General features: G+C 37.4%; 1 protein-coding gene across 3 annotated transcripts in view; it reads left to right on the top strand.

Annotated features, from left to right (window-relative positions):
- TLL1 (tolloid like 1) overlaps positions 1 to 20,637 on the top strand; it is a 139,349-nt gene extending 118,712 nt beyond the window's left edge. For all 3 annotated transcript variants that reach the window (XM_054203848.1, XM_054203849.1, XM_054203850.1), the window contains 5 exons: positions 5,425 to 5,550; positions 6,967 to 7,094; positions 10,516 to 10,729; positions 16,726 to 16,976; positions 18,651 to 20,637. In XM_054203848.1, coding sequence (XP_054059823.1) covers positions 5,425 to 5,550; positions 6,967 to 7,094; positions 10,516 to 10,729; positions 16,726 to 16,976; positions 18,651 to 18,785 — 854 coding nt within the window. In that variant the 3' untranslated portion in view covers positions 18,786 to 20,637. The remainder of the gene's footprint in view (positions 1 to 5,424; positions 5,551 to 6,966; positions 7,095 to 10,515; positions 10,730 to 16,725; positions 16,977 to 18,650) is intronic.
- The last annotated feature ends 266 nt before the right edge of the window (positions 20,638 to 20,903 follow it).

Below are 20,903 nucleotides of genomic sequence, written 5' to 3'. Positions count from 1 at the left end.
AAAGATGGAAAAAATTGTTTCTTCTCATACAAAGAAATTAACAACAATTTTACCTACTCTGTTATTTTTTTCTTGTGGTCACGTTTCTCTGATCATAGTCTTTCCAATCCATCTTTACGTGTATTAGTAGTTTTTACTTTTAAATTTGTATTTCACAGTAGCAAGAAACTTTCAAGATTTACTCATTATTTGTAGTAAATACGCATATGAACACAACAGAGCTTCTTCCTAGAAACAGTCATACAACTAGTCATTTCATGTAGGCCTAGTAGTGCCAGCAGGAATTGTCACATATTTTTGACTTTTTACAGGAATAAGTATTAACAGTTCTAAAAATGGCCTGCAAATTAGGTTTGTTATGTATTTTCAGGATCTATACAGCTATGCCAGATAAGATTTGCAATGATAGCTTCATAATTTGTGTAAGCTCTGTAGTTCAGAAGTTGTGTTTTGTGTCCATGATGAACATTTATACATTTATAATCAGTTAAATTTTGCTTTTCTTTAAAGTGATAGTTCATTTTCACAGAATTGTATATTTAATAATTTATTTTAGTGATTGTTTAAGTGATATATTAATATTATGAGTGGGTTCTAGGAAGAAATCAGGCCAATGCTGTATGTTGTGGAAAGACTAGACTATAATTTGTGGAGTTCAAAGCATCAGGTCGTAATCCTCCAGAACCATTACTTCCCTTGTCTTTTTCAGTTCTGAATGAAATGTTCTCCCCTTTCTTCCCCCAGGTGAAAACATTTTTTTCCTAGTAACTTTAAAAATATAAGTTTTAAATGATGCCATTGATCACTAGAACAAATTCATTAGCCAGGGATAAATCTGAACTCCTGTGTTTTTTAATGAATAGAAACGTGTGGTGTGTCCTGGATATAGTATGTATCTAATCCCCTTCAAAGAAAGGTAGTTTGATATAAATAGTCTTTGAGCTCTAAGTATATAAATTTACTGAATGCTTCATAACACATTTCTACCATAATCTCTTCCCTCATTTCATATGAGTTCAGATACTTCATATTTTGCTTTTATTTTTATTCTTTCTCAATTCTCTTCCAGTTGTTATCATTTCTAGCAGATTCTGTTCTTCTGTGTTACCTTGCTTTCCTCTTTTGACAATATTTCCTGATTAAAATAGAAACCTTGTAATGCTTGAGACAAATCAAACTTCTGAACTTAAAGTATCTAAGAAGAGGTTGTCATCTCTGAATAATTCATCAGACAGAACTCTCATGGCTGTCAGAGAACTTTATAACTTTCTTATATAACTTTCTTACCCCTGAATTCCTTAATATGGACATAATATGCTATTGATCTGTCAGTGAAGAAAGAACTTAGTACTTCAAGTATTTTGCCTTCGGGAGTTGATAGCTGATCGCTGTTCAGTTGATGAAGTGGGTTTTTTGCCTATTTATATACTTGTCTTCAGAATACACTACTTTTAGAACTATATCTGCAGCCAAATACTTAGTGCCAGTGTCTGGGATACTTTTCACAATTTTATTAATTAAATCACAATAGAAATATTTGTAAGCATTTAGTTATAAAGACATATATAATGAAAAAAGTCAGTAATGAATAAAACTGCACCTTGCAGTCGATTCACCAATATAGGTCATATGCAGCGCTCAGCAGAAGAGGCAGGTGGGTAAGTCAGATTAGTTTGAAGATTAGAAACTCTAATGTGTTCCACAAAGCACAGACAAAGAACGTTTTTTGCAACTTTTATGGTGGTGAGTTCTGCAGCCACAGCTAGAGTTGAGAAAGCATGGCCCAGCTCCAGCTCAGACGACAGGAAGCAGTTTTTGGGTGGTTGGAACCCGCTGTGATAAACTGTGAAAGCAAACAGTGACACAGGGCAACAGATGACCTGCATTAGGAAGGTATTTATGTTGATAGAAGACAACATGTAATTACATTTTTGGCTGTAAAATGGTGTTAACAGCCAGACAGGTGCTACTGGAAAGTGAGAAAAACTTTTTTTTCAACATTCTGTAAAATTTACATTTGATGGGACAGTTCTGAAGAAAGCTCAGTTGGGAGCTGTTGCAGGGATCTAGCTAATCTCCAGAGACACTCTTGTATATTTATAATTGAGTTTCTTGGATAACGAGAAGAAACTAGGGAGTAATGATATATTAAATCTTAAAGACTTTTATTAAAATTTTTTAGAATTGGGTATTAGGCTTCTAAATTAAAAGCTTCCGGTAATTAGTTTTTTATTCTATCTCCTTTTCTCTTTCTTCTCTCCCTCCTCTCTCTTCTGCTCTTGTCAGAAGGCCTATTGCAGTCTGCTGGGCCCATGAGACTAGAGGAGTGTAAAATAACTCCAGGAATTTACTCTAGGGAGGGAAAAAGATAGCAATAATATATATTTTATTTTTTTATTGTGATGTTTCCAAGAAGATAGCCTGATTACTTCTTTAAATCAGTCTTCGTGTAGTGGTATGATTAATACCCAGTGATAATACATCACTAAACTGCTTCCATTTATCATAAGTTTTAGAGTTACCTCAGTGTTTTAAATAAATATGATTCTTTGCGTGATCATTCAAAACATATAGGGTGTTTGATGTGATATAGAAATTAGGTTTGTTGGGAGATTTTTTCTTGGGTGATGATTCACTGAACAGTTAAAAAGAGAAAGCTGGAAAGTTTCTAGCCTTGAGCAAGTTTGTTTCGGAGCACAAACTCATCTCTGGTGCCATCCTGGTACATTTTTTTCCACAGACAAGAAAGCTGCCTGCAAAGAGAAAATTTTTGTTTTTGAATCTTGCAAGGACTTGATACAGGTCCCTTCAGGCCGAGTACGTATTATTCACAGACTGGTGGCCTCTGAGAGTCTCAGAGGTACGACCATTTGTCCTCTGAATGATTCAGTCTAACATTTTGTTGAGAATGGATCTTTCCTTGCTCTGAGTACTGAAATGAGAAAAGAAAGAAAGTATCCATTCAAAACGGGGAGACTCATTTCCATCTGTCAGCATAACAAATGGCTTTGTTTTTACATGGCAAAACATTTGTTCCTATAACTAATACAGACTAATTGTTTTTTCATGAATTTTGAAACTGGGTAATCAATTTGACAGGAAGTCTGTTCCGAATTATGAAGTGTGAGGAAGGCTTGTTCAACAGTTGCATCCTTGATTAACCATGTACAAGTAATTATTGTGCTTCAAAAATGTTCCAGAGCTTCTCCTTTCTACCTTCTGTCCATTGTTTTATCTCTGAGGAGGTCCAACATGGGACTGTTTGCTTATGCACTTGTCTCTTAAGAGATTATTTTACAGAATGTAAGCTTATTTAATGTTAAAATACTTTTCAGTATTTTCACACAGTTTGGTGGAAGATGAAAACGGACAGGGCTTTTATTTAGAATTTGTGTACCTACTCTGTATTTGAAAGCCTAACTTGAATGCATTTTGAGCTTGCCTTCCATTTATTTTGTTATTTTGGTAGAAAACTACAAACTAATACTTAGGAGGGAAAATATTGAAGACTTTTGTTCATGTTTTGTCTAATTTCTCATTTGCTTGTCACTATTCTTCACTTGCAACATGGAATTAATTTATAATAGTGCTCGCTTTTGCAAAGATGAAAGATTATAACTTTTGTTTGAAATTAAATAGACTTGCTACCTCAGTTTGGGACTTGCATTGCAAGATGCATAAACAGTGTATTGTGCAGCTTTTATGCTTCTTTCATCATCAAAATTACAACTACTATAAGCCTTTGGATGTATGATTCTGGGAGCTACCTATGTTTTCGACTGTTTCTTAACCTTCAAATCTGTTCACATCTGCAGAAAGCTTCCAAAAGCTTTCAGTGCAAAGAGATTGTAGATTTACGGGACAAAATGCAGTGGATGCTTAGGTTTGGCCTGCAGAATGTTATCTATAAATGCACATAATCATCATGTATTATAAGTAGAAGGTGATTTTTATAGAAAGACCTGCAAGTCAACGAGTGAAGTGTTGCATACGTTTTGGTAGATAAAGCTGATGCGTATGCAATTATAACGCAGACTTCCTTTGTTGTGTTACTGAACATGAGTGTCAGTAAAGGCAGGAAAAAAGTACAGAAATAAGACAATGAAAGGACACTTAAATTATCCATAGTGGCTTCTAATCTATAGAAATTCTCACTGTGCCTACTAAAGTCTGAAACATCGCATGTTACCTTGTTTGGAGATAACGCTCACTGCTGCTTTCCAAGGCTGAAAGGGGTGAATGCTCTGCATTCCAGCCCTGCAACAACTGGACCTCTGGGATGACCACAATTTCTTTGCTCTTCTTCCTCCTCTCTTTTGCATGTTGAAATGACACATTCTGTAAGATACAGATTTTTTTTTTAATACGTATGTGTTTATACATATATATACTTATACAGGTATATATTTTTATATCTCAGGGTTTATATACATGTGTCTGTACATATATAGGTATATACATGTGCATACTTATATCCGTGTATATACATGTATATGTCAGGAGGAGTCTGCCTCTTAAATGGACCAGCTTCACCTAAAATGACAACAGCTGAATGACATAGAAGGGTGGCAGCTGAGGCCTCTTGCTAGAATGACAGCCTGTTAATCTAGTTTGGCTTTTTTCCATGCAATGAATTTGTAGCTGTTTAATGCAGGTCAAATTTCCTTCCCTACTCTCTGCTTTACTTCTAACACACTAAAAGCTCTTTTGAAGGATTATATGTTAATAAACAGAACTGCATGCTGTATTGTAGAACTCCTTGAAATAGCTAATGCCAGTTTTGTATGTTTTCCAATGAAATGTTTTTCTTCTTGTGATGTCCTGTAATGTCCAGATTTGTCAAAAGTAAAGCGCATTGTCACTCTGCTGGGGGGAAAAAAAAAATCAACTTATTAAAAAAGTTTGTTAAATACTTCTTTTCTGACATGCTGAATGTGCAAAGCTCGAAACCTTGTTTGGCCTACATGTTCCTTTCAACACACCACCATCAAATTGTGGAATTTGCATGAAGTTGGAATACCTTGTGTTGTCCATAAATTACACTCCTGTTGTTTACTGAAATAAAGCTTTGGATGAGATATTTATGAAATTTTTACCAGCTAGACCACTTGAAAGAGTAAACGCTGGTAACTGTGTTATCTCCTTTGATTTAACTTGCTTGTTTTACTAGTGTTCCTCTCCGCTGGGAACTCCCCCTCATATCCTAGAAAGATGAGGCACACTATTTGTGCCATGGTGCAAGGTTGCAGGCCGAGCAATGAGTGGCTAGAACGAAGGTACCATGAAACTGTCATACTGAGAAGAGTGACTGTGCCTTAGCTTACCCTTTTCTGGACTAAAACACTGTACTAAACCTTTTTCTTTTTGGTAATGAGGACTATTGTGAGCTCTGATGCTCACCTGACCTTGTTGTGTGTTTCTTAGACAAGGATGAGTGTTCGAAGGACAATGGTGGCTGCCAGCACGAGTGCATCAACACGGTGGGAAGCTACGTTTGCCAGTGCCGAAATGGATTTGTGCTACACGAAAACAAACACGACTGCAAGGAGGGTAAGTAGTAAGGTATTTGGATGGTCGGTTATACAACTGTCTTGCAGAAAGCTCTCAGCAGCTCTCCTCCCAAAGAAAAGAAAGGAAAGAAAAAGATCTTGGTAACAGGAGCTTAAACATTTGGGCTTAAACACTCCCTCACACCCCCTTTTCTGTCCCCTCCATACCCAGCATTTGTCTGTGGCTGAGTGTGAGGTCCACAGAAATACAGCTTGGAAAACTTGGAATCGTTGGCAGGAATAGCTGCTTTTAATAGTGCTGTGAAGTGTAGAACATTTAAAGCTGTGACAGAGAATTTATCAAATACTGTATTAAACATAGGGATAGAGTTTCTGGAGAGAAGCCTGGTAAAGCTGTCATTTGCTCCTATCAGTAGCAGTTAGTTTCCTCGCAGTCACATTGAACCTGTATGTGCCCTTTCTGGGTTTATTTTAGGGGGCACATTCACACAATCTAAATTCCACTCAAGTCCCTGTGCATCTTTCTTCCTATTGGCTGTCTCAAGGTGTGTCTGCCTCCAAGAAAACAGTAGGCTTTGGGGCTTAACTAGAATTCAGATTATCTGCAAACCTTAGATTATGTGAACCTCAAGCGTGCAATGTCATGTGAGGTACTGTAATTTCTCAGGGTGTATTCTAGCATGGATTTGATTTTCAAGTAAAGATGTGCCCTTTGTTAATCACTTACATTTTCCCTGCATTGGAATGATGCTTGCCTGCTCTAAAAAATCATCGTTGAATAATTCTCTGATATTTATAAAGCAATTGGAGATTGTTAAAAAAACAATTACAAAATGAAACTAGGTTTTTTTCTTGCCTTCTTTAAGTTTTAGTTCTTTGTATTTATTCACAGAGATGCACTTCTAGTGATTCAGTTACAATGTGAATGACGAAGCTGTTCTTGATACATACTCACAGTTTAGTCTCAGCTGCTCTTTAGTTGTATATATGTCCCTAGAAACTGTGGTTTACAAATCAAAATTGCCCTGTAGCTGCAGAATGAGAACTAGTGAGAAGAGAGAAAAATAAATTGTTTGAGAAATATCATTTGAAGTTCGAGTAGTAAGATTCCTCATACAGATTTTCATACTTTTTTGAATGTAGAATGGAGGGAATAGAAAAATATTTGATTAAATTTTAATAATTATATATATTTCTCTATAATGTATTTTTCCAAAAAAAGCCATCCATTGTAAACATTGTATGTTTCACAACAATCAATAAAGAAGCATACTGGGTTAATTGCCATAAAGTGTTTGCCAAAGGGGAAGAACACGATCATGCACACTGAAGAGCGTGCTTAGCTATCTTCCTAAAGAGCCTTTCCATTCAGTGGGTCCCCTGACAAAAGAGTACTTTTCTGGCTACCTCTGAATGTGGAGCTCCAGACTAACTGATGCTATCATTGTTGGCACAGCTGAGTGCGAACAGAAGATCCACAGTCCCAATGGCATCATCACGAGTCCCAACTGGCCCGACAAGTATCCCAGCAGAAAGGAGTGCACGTGGGAAATCAGTGCCACCCCCGGACAGAGGGTCAAATTGGTGAGTTCCCACCTACCCTTCCTTTTTCTCTTCCACCAAACTTGCTTCTCAAATGACGCAAATCTGTAACTAAACTTTACTTTCAATTCGCAGCCCAGAGGTAAACTGTTCTAAAAACCTACTGACGCTTGTCCATTCTTCAGTGAAATATCACATGGTCTGTTTTAAAATAAAAGGTTTTTAAATTGGCTTTTGCCAATGAAATTGGAAAAATTAGACAGAATTTTACTGGATAGAATTTTCAAAAATACCTCCAGGTTTTAGAGTCTGAAATTCACTTTTCTGCGCAAGCCAATAGGGTCAATTTGCTTAATTCTGTGTGTATATCTCTTTAAAGTCTGTCTCGTACAGCAAGATGCCATCTCACTAATATTAATACCATACTTCAACTATGGACAAATATTTTTTTTCTTGGACTCTCACACTGTATTTAAGTTTACTGTTCACAGTTTACTTAGTCAAATTGAACAACGAGAGAATTGATTTCTTCATGGTGACATGCCACATGAATTACGAGGGGGGTGTGTGTACAGAAACTAGCCTTTTGTTGTGATTGCTCTCCCTGGTAATCATTGAAAAGTCTCTTCCTGAAAAGGATAAAGTTAAGCATTTGGTGTAATTAAGAAGCTTACGAAGAAGTGGCTGTGCACTTCAGAATTTCTAAATGAAATGCGTAGATAAAGATGGCTTTGAAAATGTATGTAGCAAAGAGAGTGATTTTCATAAGCTAATCAGCCGGATGTTTATAAGAGACAGAGTTAAGTGTTCCATTCAGGCAGCTATCCGTAAGTGCCACCAACCTATCTACTCATTTGAGTGCTATAGATAGAAAGGGCTGGATGTTCAGAAGCTGTATGTAACATTTCTGAATACCGTTCTCAGTAATGAGAAAATCAAAATGGGGACTGTAGCCATGGTGGGGTAGGTATTCAAAAGTATTTGTCCCAGGAAGGTGGAGTGTGATTTAATTATACTACCAACTTTATTAAATCATCTGTGAACTCTGTTGGCAGCAACTATTCAGTTACGTTCAACTCTAAGGAAAGTTTGTGTCAGCTCTCCTCTTTCAAGCCTGCTCTTAGTTCACTGCTGGGAACTGACTGCTTTTCAAAAAAAAAGGAAATTGGGTGTTTTGAAATATCAGGCATTTTGAGCTTTTAAAAGACTTAAGATCTACTTTTCCTTTAAAAAACAAATTCCTTTGATTCTCTTTGTAATTGCTAGAATCAGTTGCTAGACTCACAACAGATTTAGGACTTTTTCCTGTTCTTCTTTGTGGGACCCAATATAACGTGTACTGTCCCCCTGCAGGTTTAGGAATCCCAGTGATAAGTCAAATATTATAAATAATAGGTGTGTCTTACAGTTCATGGTGAGAAGTGCTTCCCAGAGAGTGATATTCTTGTACTGATGAGAAGTGAGCAAAACTGATAAAATTTTCCTCTAAAAGAAAATGAAGTTCTGCAGGCTGGTTTTGGAATTGCGTCTATTGCTCCCATTGATTCCAAGTTGGCTTGACTTAATTCTATATTTAACTAATTCCCTTACAGTTAGTCTCTCGGCTTTCTGGCTTTTTTTTTAAATCCATCAGATTTTATTTGGGTATAAATGACAACACGTACTTGGCATCATAAAAGTAGGATGGCTGACTACAATTTAAGAGCAGCAGGAGGGACTGCTGTACAGCTGTTTTCACTGCCTCTGCAGTTTCGGTCCCTTAATATAAAACCCCAAACTTTCTTGTGAAATGAACCTACATCCAGTGCATCATGCAACTCCTCACTGTTTACAAAAGTGTTATTCTGAATATTCCAGTTCTTTGGGCAAAACACTTTATGTTAGCTCTTTATTAACAGCTTACCTAAAGGAAATATATAAATTACCATCACATTTCGCACTGGTTGGATTCCACAAGGGATTTGGTAGGTCAGATTTGCTTTGGTGTACCAGATAGAATGCATAATTATGATATTTGCTCAGTGGTTGACAGTTCAGTATTATTCCTTCTAATTATTGCTTCTTAATCCTTTAATGTTTTCTTTTGTTTTTCATAAACAGTCAGCTATATGAGTGCTCATGGGAGCACTTGTACTTAGCATTTTATGCTACTTTGTTGAACAAAACAGATTTTGGATTTCACCTTAAATGTTAGGTTATTTCTGAAAATTCACAAAGATGTATATGTATATTGCCTTCTCAGTATTTACATGAGAGGAAATTTAGGTTTCTTGTTGAAGTTTAGCCCTGGTCAAAAAATCTTATCTGAAATCTCTTAGATGTCCCCTTGAAATAAATTTGTTGATACCAGGCCAGTCTTGGAATACACTTTTCTGTATTTGAAAAGCAGGTATTATTTGTATGTGTTTTAATATTTTCTGTAGGGTACGGCATACACCTTTTGGAAATGCCTTTGGTTGGACACTCTGAGGTAGAGAAATTCAAATTCCAAAAGTTTTTTCAAAGTAAGTTGGCCAGGCTCTGCTCCCAAGGAGTTGCAAATTACGATTTTTAAAAGACCTTTGTCCTTACAAGCTGCCGTGAGCACTGAGAGAGACTGAGAATCCCTAGGAGCTCAGAAACTAAGATAAATGTTTTGAAATGGAGAAGAAACACCACAGATTTAAAATGCAGTAAAGTTTGTGAGACCCAGTTTGTGTTCAAACTATGGCAGCACCTTGGATTTTCTTCCAGGAGAAGCTGGACAGCTGAGCTGTCCTCAGGAGAGCTGAGGACAGCAAAAGAGTCTGCTAAAGCTTTTTTAATAAACAATCAAAGAAATTTTGTTATTTTTCACAATGCTTTTACCAGAAAAAATGTGATCTTAGCATGAAATGTGCAGCCTGAAATATTGTTAGTGTTGCAATAATAATAATAAAATCTCTAGATAATAGATTAGAAAACATAACTTTCATGCATAACCATTCATGTGGAAAGGTAATTCTCAAAGGTTTTAGTTGTGCTGTGAGATAAATTAAAAAAAAAAAGGGGGGGTGCATTATGTTTTGCAAATGTTTCGATCAGTTCTCAACTATGTGAGGAACCAATAATTTCTGGCTTATTGCTGTTCCGAATGTTCTGTGAAATTTGGAATAATCCTACAAACAGTGCAAATTCAACAGAAAGGCCACCATATTCTAGATTTAATATTCTCTTATGTATATTCCTTGGCTACAAAATCCCATTCAAATCCCCTTCTATATGAAGGATGATGCCATTTTAAAATTCGCCATCTTAGTTTTTACTCCACTTTTTCAAAATCAGTGTGTTATTCAAAGCTACAGGCTTGTGTGGGACAGTAATGTTAAATCCGTCAACTATATCTGCTTTGTATTCTGAAACATACTGTCAGTTACATATGTACCATAGAAGTACAGTAAACACAGTACTACATTGCGTCATTTTGCTTTTTTTTCTCCCCCAGACCTTCAATGAATTTGAGATAGAACAACATCAAGAATGTGCTTATGACCACTTGGAAGTGTTTGATGGCGACAGTGAAAAATCACCAATTCTGGGACGCTTATGTGGCAATAAGATACCAGATCCTCTTATTGCTACTGGAAACAAAATGTTTCTCCGCTTTATTTCTGATGCATCAGTTCAAAGAAAAGGCTTCCAAGCAACGCACTCTACAGGTCAGAAAATCAGGATGTGCTTTACTAGTAGCTTGCCCTTTGTTCTTTAGTGGAAGACATTCAGGTATTTCTTTTATGGGAATGGGAGGAGTTAACAGATAAGACAACGTTACAACTAAATCTAATGAAATCTTAAGAACAGCAGGAAAAGTCAGAGATCACAGAAAGTATTCTCTAATATTTTAGATGTTTTCTTTCTCTCTCTCTCATAAGTAAGCGATTAAAAGATTTTGAAGTAAAATCCGATAAAAAGAAGATATTGGCACACGCAATCAGAGATATTTCATAGGATTCATGCCATAAGTTTGTAAAAGATTCAATAGCTTTTCATTGTATTTGTAATGGCAGTACTTCACTGGGACATGTGATGCACCTCCGTTACTTTTCTGTTCTAACTTAAACAAAAGTCTGGGTTTTGTATAAACAGCTATTACTTTCCTGTAGAGCTAAGAAGGAAAGACAAGCCAAAGAAAAATAAGAAAAAACAATACTGAAGACTTTCTTAGTCCGTTAAGAACATAATCTCCTTCATATTTACTATTTAATTTTCTTCTTTGGCAGAAATCACTGAAATCGAAAATAGTGTTTTGCAACTGCATTAATAGATTTCTTGGAGCATTTTCATAGTGTGTACATTATTTCCCCGACGTTGCTTGGCTTACAGTGGCCCCTAGTGCTCAATCTCTGAATTTCCAGTGCCTACACTAAGACGAGGGGGCTTGGGTTTTTTTTTAGCTTTTCTTCTTCAGCTGTAATGTCTGTCTTTACTTTCCAAAGTCCCTTCCTATTCGCCTAGTATCTGGCAATAAATATTAATGCAGAACATATTTATAAATATCTGTGCTAGTAGATAAGTTTTACTGATAGGTAGCAGTTACTAATAAAATATAGTAATCAAGGTGATTATTCCCTGTTAATATAATTTGATATTACCCAGAGTATTCATCAAGTTGATGCGTAGTGCTCAGCTAACAAATCCTCATATATCAGTATTAGCATTTTCTCTTTTTTCCCTTCTGCTTTGTTAACAATAATTTTAAAACTTTGTTAATTTAATTTCCCTTTCAGAGAAAGACGGTAGGCAACAGTATATGAACTGTTCACTCTTCATGATCTGGGCCTGGAAAGTGAAAAGTTTAGCTACCTGTAACTTAATTTATTTTGTTTGTGGAAAATCCTCTTTTACGACCATGCCATTGTTTGCCTTCCCTACTGCAGTAACCCTTTCCCTTAGATGGAAAATTAAATAGAAATGGTAATAATCACTCATTTTTAAGTTACCTCGGGGTAAGTAGTTAAAGGTCACAACTCTTGTTAGAAACAGGTGGGGTAAAACTTCTGTCTTGTTTATTCTTCTCACTTTCAATTTGCAGAATTGGAGCAGTTAATATGTGAAAGAAGTTCAAATGCATACTCCCTAATTTCTAAAGACTGCTAGTTATGTTATGACTTGCTGGAATTTTCCTCATATATATATATGTGTGTGTGTGTTTATATATCTATATCTGTTGGTTTTTATGTGCGTTAAGTGTAAAAACTTTCTTGGCATGCATAATAGTGCTTTTCTGAGAAAATCTGAAGAATAGAACCTGCCCAGTTTTTAAGAATGTTGTAAAAATTATAAAGTTTGCCTCCTTAAGAGAGGACATTTATTTCTGTCAACTGCTGTTGCACGTACTGCCCACCGAGTTGAACAGCACATCACCGGCATGGGCTTTGAAGTACTGTTTGAGTGAGAGACAACTTGGATCTGGCAGCCTTTTCCTGCAGTGTTGAGCCAAACACAGATGCTCCCTGGGAATTTTACCTCTGTGCTTTGGGCACACATGTGAATGAACACTTATCTAACAAGTGTATAGGCAGTGGGTTGTATTTCCTTATTTTATTTTTTCTAGCAAATAATAATTGACAGTATGCAATGGAAGCAGGCAAGGTTGTGGTCAATCCTGCATCACTGGGCAGACAGACAGCTATGTGTCTGTGTGGCTGTATTCCTGGCATCTTCATGATTTAATGGCCTCTTATTCTAGTAGATCCTGATGATGATGTTGATTTCCTTCTTCGATACTTCTTGGCTTGAAATACTATTGAAATACCAAATTTCTCGCATATTTCAAAGAAGAGGCTAAAAATGTGGCAGCAGGGGCAATAAAGTTTCAAAAAACAGATTGGATAGAAAGGCTTCCCCAGGTGTAGCAAAACTTATAAAATTCTGGTTTTACAGTGAAACAGTTTTAGGAAGAGATTCTGTTATATTTTCCCTCTCAGATAAGGCATAACCCATTCAGAAAGAATTTACAAAAATGCTCCTGACAGAACATTAAGCATCATTGCGCAGGGAGTGATTTTTTTTGCCCTAACACAGGCATCTGGTTCCCCTTCTGGATGGCCTTATTTGTGGTGTCTAGCCTCCGGCCACTGCTGCAGGAGGTTGCGGGTCTGCTGTAGGTCCTATTCCTATCTGTCAACCCTGGGAGGATGTCTCTGACATCAATGTCACCCTCCATTTCTTAATCTCCTCTCCCACCCCCAAATCTTGCTTAGCAGCAAGTAATGAAGTAGCAACATCCATGATGTACAGCATGAAGATATTCCAGACTAATGACATTTGCGAGGAAAGGAATCAGGTAGCAAGCAAGAAAGTAGCTCTGACTGATGGCACACTTTAAAAGTAATTATTATCCCATTTTGGTATGTGTGCATGTTTGTTTGTTTTAGCTGGGGAAGTAAAGGTCTTCCAGTGAAAGTGAACTGACATAGTGATTGGATTTAAGAAAGCCTGGAATAATACCATGTATTTACAGATAAACTTGTTCTTAAGAGCTGTAAAAGGAAGAAAACAAGAGAATGTCTGGGAAATTTCCCAGACCTTGGCATTCATCTGAGATGTTTTCTGGTGGTCTCGGCATCTCAGATGTCATTCAGTTTAGGATCCTGTGTCACTTCCAAAATGACTATAATAATTTGTTATGGCAATGCTGAATAAAATTTATAATCTTGTTTCACTAGTTCAAATAGTGTGGGTTTAAGCTTTTCGCATCTGTCCAGCTTGTTAGTCGGGAGACTGCTGCTTGATTTGCTCTTATGTTTGTAAGAAGCCTCAAAACCCCTAGAAAGGTCAGGAAACAAGAAAGGGTTTTTTGTTCCTTAGCTGATCTTGGAAAAAAGTCTTTCACCTAAAGCTGTCAGATCAACAGCATTTAACAAGTCAGATGTGTTTCTTTACAGTCAGATGTGTGCATCCTATCTACCGCAGAGCAGGCCCAGCACAATGGAAAGCACGGTGATAGGTGCAGCTAGGCTCATAGAAGCATAGAATCTTCATGGTTGGAAAGGACCTTTGAGATTATTGAGTCCAACCATACACAAAAAAACAAACAAAAGAAAAAACAACAAAGCCCCCAACCCCTACAATCTCTGCCACTAGAGCATGCCCTGAAGTGCCACATCTAGACGTTTCTTAAACACCTCCAGGGATGGTGACTCAACCACCTCCCTGGGCAGGCTGTTCCAGTGCCTGACCACTCTTTCAGTAAAGTAATTCTTCCTAACATCTAACCTAAACCTCCCCTGCCGCAGCTTCAGACCATTTCCTCTGGTCCTGTCATTATTCACCTGGGAGAAGAGGCCAACACCCACCTCTCTCCAGCCTCCTTTCAGGTAGTTGTAGAGGGCAATGAGGTCCCCCCTGAGCCTCCTCTTCTCCAAGCTAAACATGCCCAGCTCCCTCAGCCTCTCCTCATATGGCTTGATCTCCAGACCCCTCACCAGGTTCATCCGGGTATCAAGGCCAAGCGAGTACCACTGCGCCACAGGGCTCTCTTCTGGGCAGACCCATCACAGCCTGTCCCACACCTCCTAGCGCAGCGCTGCGTTGTGCAGGCGGGATGTAGACTTGAAACCACCACCAACTTAGACCTGTAGAAACTGAAAATTTGACTTGTAATTTCCACAATCAATACTTTATCCTAAAATATAAGGCTGTAAGCCATGGGACAAGGGCAGAAGAAAGGGAATTGCCATTTTCTGCTGTTGCTAGTATGGCTACAACTTTCCTTAAAGCTCCTGTCCACTGTAGCAAGCAGAGGGAAACAATGCAGACAGCTCATTAAACATTTTCTCCTTAGCAGCTGTTCTGTGTCTTAAGCAGGGAGATGTTCTTACTGCTGGCAACAGTCCAGTACAAAAAAAAAAAAAAAGTAAGTAAATAAAATCAAGAATAGGAAAAAAAGGGAGAAAAAAAAAATCAGTAAATTAGAATACCAATGAGAAATAACTGAATTATCTCATTTGACAAATTTTCTTTACCATATGCTCTTACCTGTTCTTTAAAAGCAAAAAAAAACACCTGACATTTTGGATTGAACAACAGATCATGCATAATGGATTACTCTACTTACATCATTTATGTTTCCTTCTTTGATTCCTTCATTTTCTTATTAAGAAAAAACACCACTTTTAAAAAAATAAGGATTTGCTCATTACTGTCATTAATTTCCAGGTGAAATGTGACTTCTCACAATACAACATTGCAATTGGTCATGTTTAGTGTGGGTGGAGTCCATGACACTGAAGTCAAATTCAAATTATCAATTCACCAAAGCTTAGAAATGTTTGAATCTTGCAATTTGTTTGAGGTTGTTATAAAATGACCAATTGATAATATCTACATTGGATCAAAATGCAGATAGAATTATCTGTTCATTTTTTTATAAAAATTGAATTTAAACTTGTGAGTCTCAGGTTTTGGTTCAAGCTCATTTGCACTTGGTGTTTTTATGGGTGCTGTAAGGGATGGATTGTTCTTGATGAGAAACCAGAACAAAATTGTGCTGTTTTCATTGAAGTGTTGGTAGCTGTAAAGAAAAAAAGGCTCCACCCATCTCTTGGAAAAAAAATAAACAATGCATTTTTTCTTTAAAGTACAATTTTCCATCTGCTTTTGGTTGCCTTGTAATAGAACTTTTAATTGGCAAATGCATAACACCTATACGTTTAAGTTACTGTAGAAGCTGAATTCACTAGCTATTTAAGATAGAATATTAGTTTTAATTATAGCTGCTGAAAATATCTAGAAAGGATAAAGTAGTAACTGCTGTTTAATTGGGTTTTGGTTTGGGCTTTTTTTTTTGTTCAGCACATTTTGAGCAATTTCAGCTTATTGGTCTGTACAGTAAAGTTCATTTATATTTAAATTATGAACTTTATGAGTAGCTATGAAGCTCTAGAGCAACACATACTTTTTACTACTGTGTACAAGTAAAAACTTATACTGACAATACTGCTTTGCCATAGGCCAAGGATCTCCAGCTCAGGACTCGCTTCAAGAGTGGGCTTTCAGCTACAGGACTTTCTTTTCATGGCCAGCTTTCTCCTGGCCATGACCCTATGCAGAAAAAGACCTCTTCTCGTCCATGAACTATGCAGCAAACAAGCTAGCGAGCTTGGCAGTGGTGCTCAGTATTGAGCCGGCTGTCGAGGCACTGCGTGATAGTTAAAGCTGACACTGCTATGAAACACCAGACTTTTGCACTTGATCGCTGACTACATGTGTGCTAGAGCTGATCCTCCCCTGCCACTCGCAAGCAGTGTTGTTAACCCATGTGGAAGGGCTGTCACCACTGAAATGCGGATGCCCCACTTACAGCGCTTACCTTGCTGGCCACAGGCAGCTCTCAAAAATCTACCGGAAGAATGTCCTACCTTTGAACCACTTTCCTTACAACTTTGGTGTTCCCTGCCTTTTGGTCTTTCACTTGAAAATTACGAAATATGCTCAAATTTCTGTAGTTATAAAACAGACTTTATGTAGGGGAAACTCGGAATGGTGGATTTGTATTCATACCGGGTAGTACCTCACTCTACACCTTGTTCGATTGACCTGCTTGTGGCATAAAAATGCACTCAGCCTGAATAAGGCTGGGCATCTACAAAAAGAAAATGCTAAGTGGCACTGAATAAGCTGCTTTGTCCTTATTTTTTTCCCCTCTGTTTAGAGTGCGGTGGTCGGCTGAAAGCTGAAACCAAGCCCAAAGATCTGTACTCGCATGCTCAGTTTGGTGATAACAACTATCCGGTTCAGGCGGACTGCGACTGGCTCCTGGTGGCAGAGCGTGGCTATCGAGTCGAGTTAATGTTTCAGACTTTTGAGGTTGAAGAAGAGGCAGACTGTGGTTATGATTACGTGGAGCTCTTTGATGGTCATGATAAGGCAGCTGTGAGACTTGGTCGATTTTGTGGATCTGGGGTAAGTAACAAGGTACTAAAGTGGGTTTTTTTGTTTTGTTTTTATTTCCACAACAAAAAGAAAAAGACAGACAGGGCAGAGGAAGGAAAAGGACAAGAAGGGATGAAGTTCAGTTGCTATGCCTTATAATGAAGATACTAGATTATCTACTCTAGATTTTTTTTTTTTAATATAAATTTGCAGACTTGTAGTAGAAGCATTCCCTTGAAATATTTTCAACAATAAATATTCTTATCTAGTTTTTGACCAAAGTATTTTAATCTTATGTTAAGCTTTAGGTAGGTGATAGTGGAGTGTTTAACAGCACCCCAAAAAAAGTTAACAGCATTTTCCCCTTACAGAGAGAGAAACACACTGGTGTTGAAAGTTACCGCATTAAAATTCTTTCAATTTAAATTAAGAAGCCACATTTTGCTGGGGGAGGGGAGCTTGGGAAGCATTTATAATATTTTCATTTGCTAGTTACATCTGATTTTAGGAAAAAAAGTGCTCCTAAAACTGTGTGACTAATATGGACCTTAAGAAAGCCCTGTCATCCCAAATGCATCTTTGACACGTTTTAACTGTGAGACATAGAGGAAATTGGCCAGGTGACATCCTGAAAAGGATGTATCCTGTTTCTCCTTTTAGACCTGCATTGTTCTCTTGGCTGTCTGCCTTGAGAAGGCTGGTGCAATGATCCCACAAGTCCTCATCAATTCTTTATATATGTGCAAATGCAAGCACACTTTCACACTTGCACTCTTTGCCTAGATAAAAGGTTTGAAAGGCTCGACATGGGATAGTAGGAGCTCTTAAATAACCGTGTGACACTTTTTGGATTCATCCACAGTGTTGGATCAAACAGCCATTCAGACAAGTTACCTGTAAGCTGGCTTAAATCCTTTTAGGGCATTTTTTGAAGACTTAAAGATGCAGGAAAGGTGCTACCACTGAACTATAGGCAATATATTCTAAGGGAAATGCTACAACTGAGCCCAGCATCTACTAATTTACATAAAACAATACTTTTTTTTTGTAAGTTGCCCCGTTTTACAAATAGGAGGGCAGCAAAGTGGAGAATGGCCAAACCTTGGGCTGATTTTTTTTTTTTTTGCGGAGGGAGGGAGGTGGGAGTAGGTGGGGTGGCTGGACTTCGTTGTTTTGTTTTGGTTCTGGTAAGATATGGATTAATGGCTTCAGAGGGCATTCCAAAGCAAGCAAATAGGAGAGACAGAATTAAATAGAAAAGCAATTGAAAGCAAAATAATCCAAACTGCAGTGGGAAAAGGGCACTGTTAGTATACATTACCACTTTTTCAACTTCAGAAAAAGGACTTGGTAGTTCAGCTGGTACTTCTGATCAATGTGCTTTAGTAATAAAACAGGCCATCATGAGGGCTATGAAGAATAAGATGGAAAATAGGTACTGGAGTCATTTGTTTATCTAACTTTCGAATATTGTGTGTGGTCCTGCCCAGTAACTTACATGACTCCAGAAGAACCACAGAAGACATGTGGGAAGGACAAAAGAATGAGGAGCTTTGTTCTCTTTGTCTCATAAGAAAAGACAGTAGAGATACGCAGTGCAAATTGAATGCAAAAGAGAAATATTCATAAGAAGAAAAAAAAGTGAATGAATGGTATAAATGCATGGAATGGACAGATAATTTGTTTGTTTATTCATTTTTTTAGCCACCAGAAGAAATTTATTCAGCAGGGGAAGCTCTTTTACTTCACTTTCACACTGATGATACGATCAACAAGAAAGGATTTCATATACGATACAGAAGTATAAAATATCCAGATAGTGTGCACACCAAAAAATAACACAAGAACCTCTATGCCAGAAAAGAAGAGTGAGAAAGAACGCACAGTGGAAGGGAAGGCAGGCATGTCTTTTTTTTTTTTTTTAAACTGAAGTTATTAGCACAAATGTTTTATACGAGTTCAGTTGAAATGATGACTTATCAGATCAGTGACTGAAATAAAATGAGAAAAAAATAAATCACCTATCGCAGTGGAATAGACACGATGATGATGTGCGGGCTCCATACTTGACTGTCTCTGCAAAGCTTGTGAAAGGACTTTGCATGCAGGGAGAACATAAAAGCTTTTGTTCACAGTTTGACATTTATCATAGATGCGTGCAGATTCAATGCAGTTGCATTCAGGGTTAGTGACCCTGCAGACCGTTCTTCCTTCTGACAATTGTATGGTGTCCAGCAGGGGAAAAAAAAGCTCTTTCAGGTCACACACGCAAAATACTGTCCTTGTATCTACTTGCTTTGACTTTGTATCCTGCATATGGTGTGTACAAGGACTTGAAAGAAGATACGAAATGGGAAGGTCTTCCTGCGTTGTTCTGTATTTTTTACAAATTCATCTGTCATATCAGGTTATCAGTGTTTTGAAACTGGAAAATCCTACTTTGGAAACATAACTGATCTTTAGAGTATTTTGTTTTACTAATGACTGAGAAGTCTGAACTGTTACATCGGTCATCACTCGTTGACCAATCACTAGTTGACTGAATTTGAACAGTATAAGCATCTGAAAATGTTTGGTTTACTGGTTAAGTAAGCTATCTCTGATGATGTGCTCTTATTTTGCACTGAACATAGAAACAGACTGAGACGAAAACCTGTCCCGAATCAAAATCTGTATCCGTGTGAAACAGAAATAGTCAAGGATCATCTGAAACTCCTCCTACTGAATTTGTTTTTAGCAGTACATTTGGAACCACTACTACGCTTTATTTCTTCGGACCTCTTTGTGAATGAGCTAATTGTCTGGTTGAGCTAATCAGAAATTAAGCTGCAGTAGTATCCCAAAGAGGTTTTTTTCTGGGAGTAAACAGTATCTGTGATGGTGAAAAAAGCAAAACAAAACAGACCCAGGATTTGTTTGTTATCAAGAGTGAATTCCTATGGTGCTATTCCATGAACATTGAAAACAAAAACAAACCAAGAAGTTGTAGACTTTTGAGCCAACAGCTTGCAGATCATGAATGTCTCACTACGCCTGGCTGCATCTGGAGAAGGAAGGCTTTACTGCTCCAAGGGAGAGCGGGTTGCAACGGCAGCGCTAGTCCTGTGGAACAACTACTACTATTGCCTTAGAATCCTCGCACACAGTCAGACAGATCTTCCTGTAGATACACCTCTAATTTGATAAATAATTCGATGACTTGGACATCTTAGCATACGCTAACAAAAGGATCTTCAAGCAAAAGCCCCATCTGCAGAGCGAGATCATCTGCTGTAAATAGTGACCTGCTTTTGATGTAGAGATATGTTACGTTTAGAACTGAGATATTCTATGTGCTTTAGGCCATACATGGCTTTAGTCATAATGTATATGCATTATGTAAGTATTGTATGAATGAGTGCTCCAGGGGAGTGAGAGGTATTGTATGGGTGAAAATTGAATTGTTTCTTTATGTGCCAAGTTCTATCAGGACCCTGTTTGACTGTAGCAACTTTTCTTTAAAGGCTTCATAGACAGATAACAAGGACTTCTAGTTGGCAAGAATCAAGTTTAAACGAAGTATTACGTTTCACTTACAAGAAATATTATTTTGATATCCTTTGATGTAAGTTGCTACTCAGATTAGCTTAGTTTCTGTTACCTTACTATGAACATACATTGGCACTAATAAATCTGATCTTTTTTTATAAAAATAAAAACCAAATGTCTGTACAGGTGTCTTTGGTTGTTTTAACACCGCTATTGCTGCTTGTATATTACCGTTTTCCTTTCTAGACATTTTATGTGTGTGAAGCTCAAAGACTGAATAATTTCTGTATTTTTATAATGCTGTTCCACTGTCCTTTCGGTTCATTTTTCAGGGTGTTTGCACAAGAAGTTAACTGCGAACATTTTCTCCAGGGTCTTTTACTACAAAATTCAGGCAGAAATATTACTGTAGTTTAAAAAAAAAAAAAA

Source organism: Rissa tridactyla, chromosome 5 (genome assembly GCF_028500815.1).
Source record: "Rissa tridactyla isolate bRisTri1 chromosome 5, bRisTri1.patW.cur.20221130, whole genome shotgun sequence".
In the NCBI taxonomy this organism is placed as follows: domain Eukaryota; kingdom Metazoa; phylum Chordata; class Aves; order Charadriiformes; family Laridae; genus Rissa; species Rissa tridactyla.
Note: the sequence above shows the minus strand (reverse complement) of the source record. Positions and strands in the feature narration are given on the sequence as shown.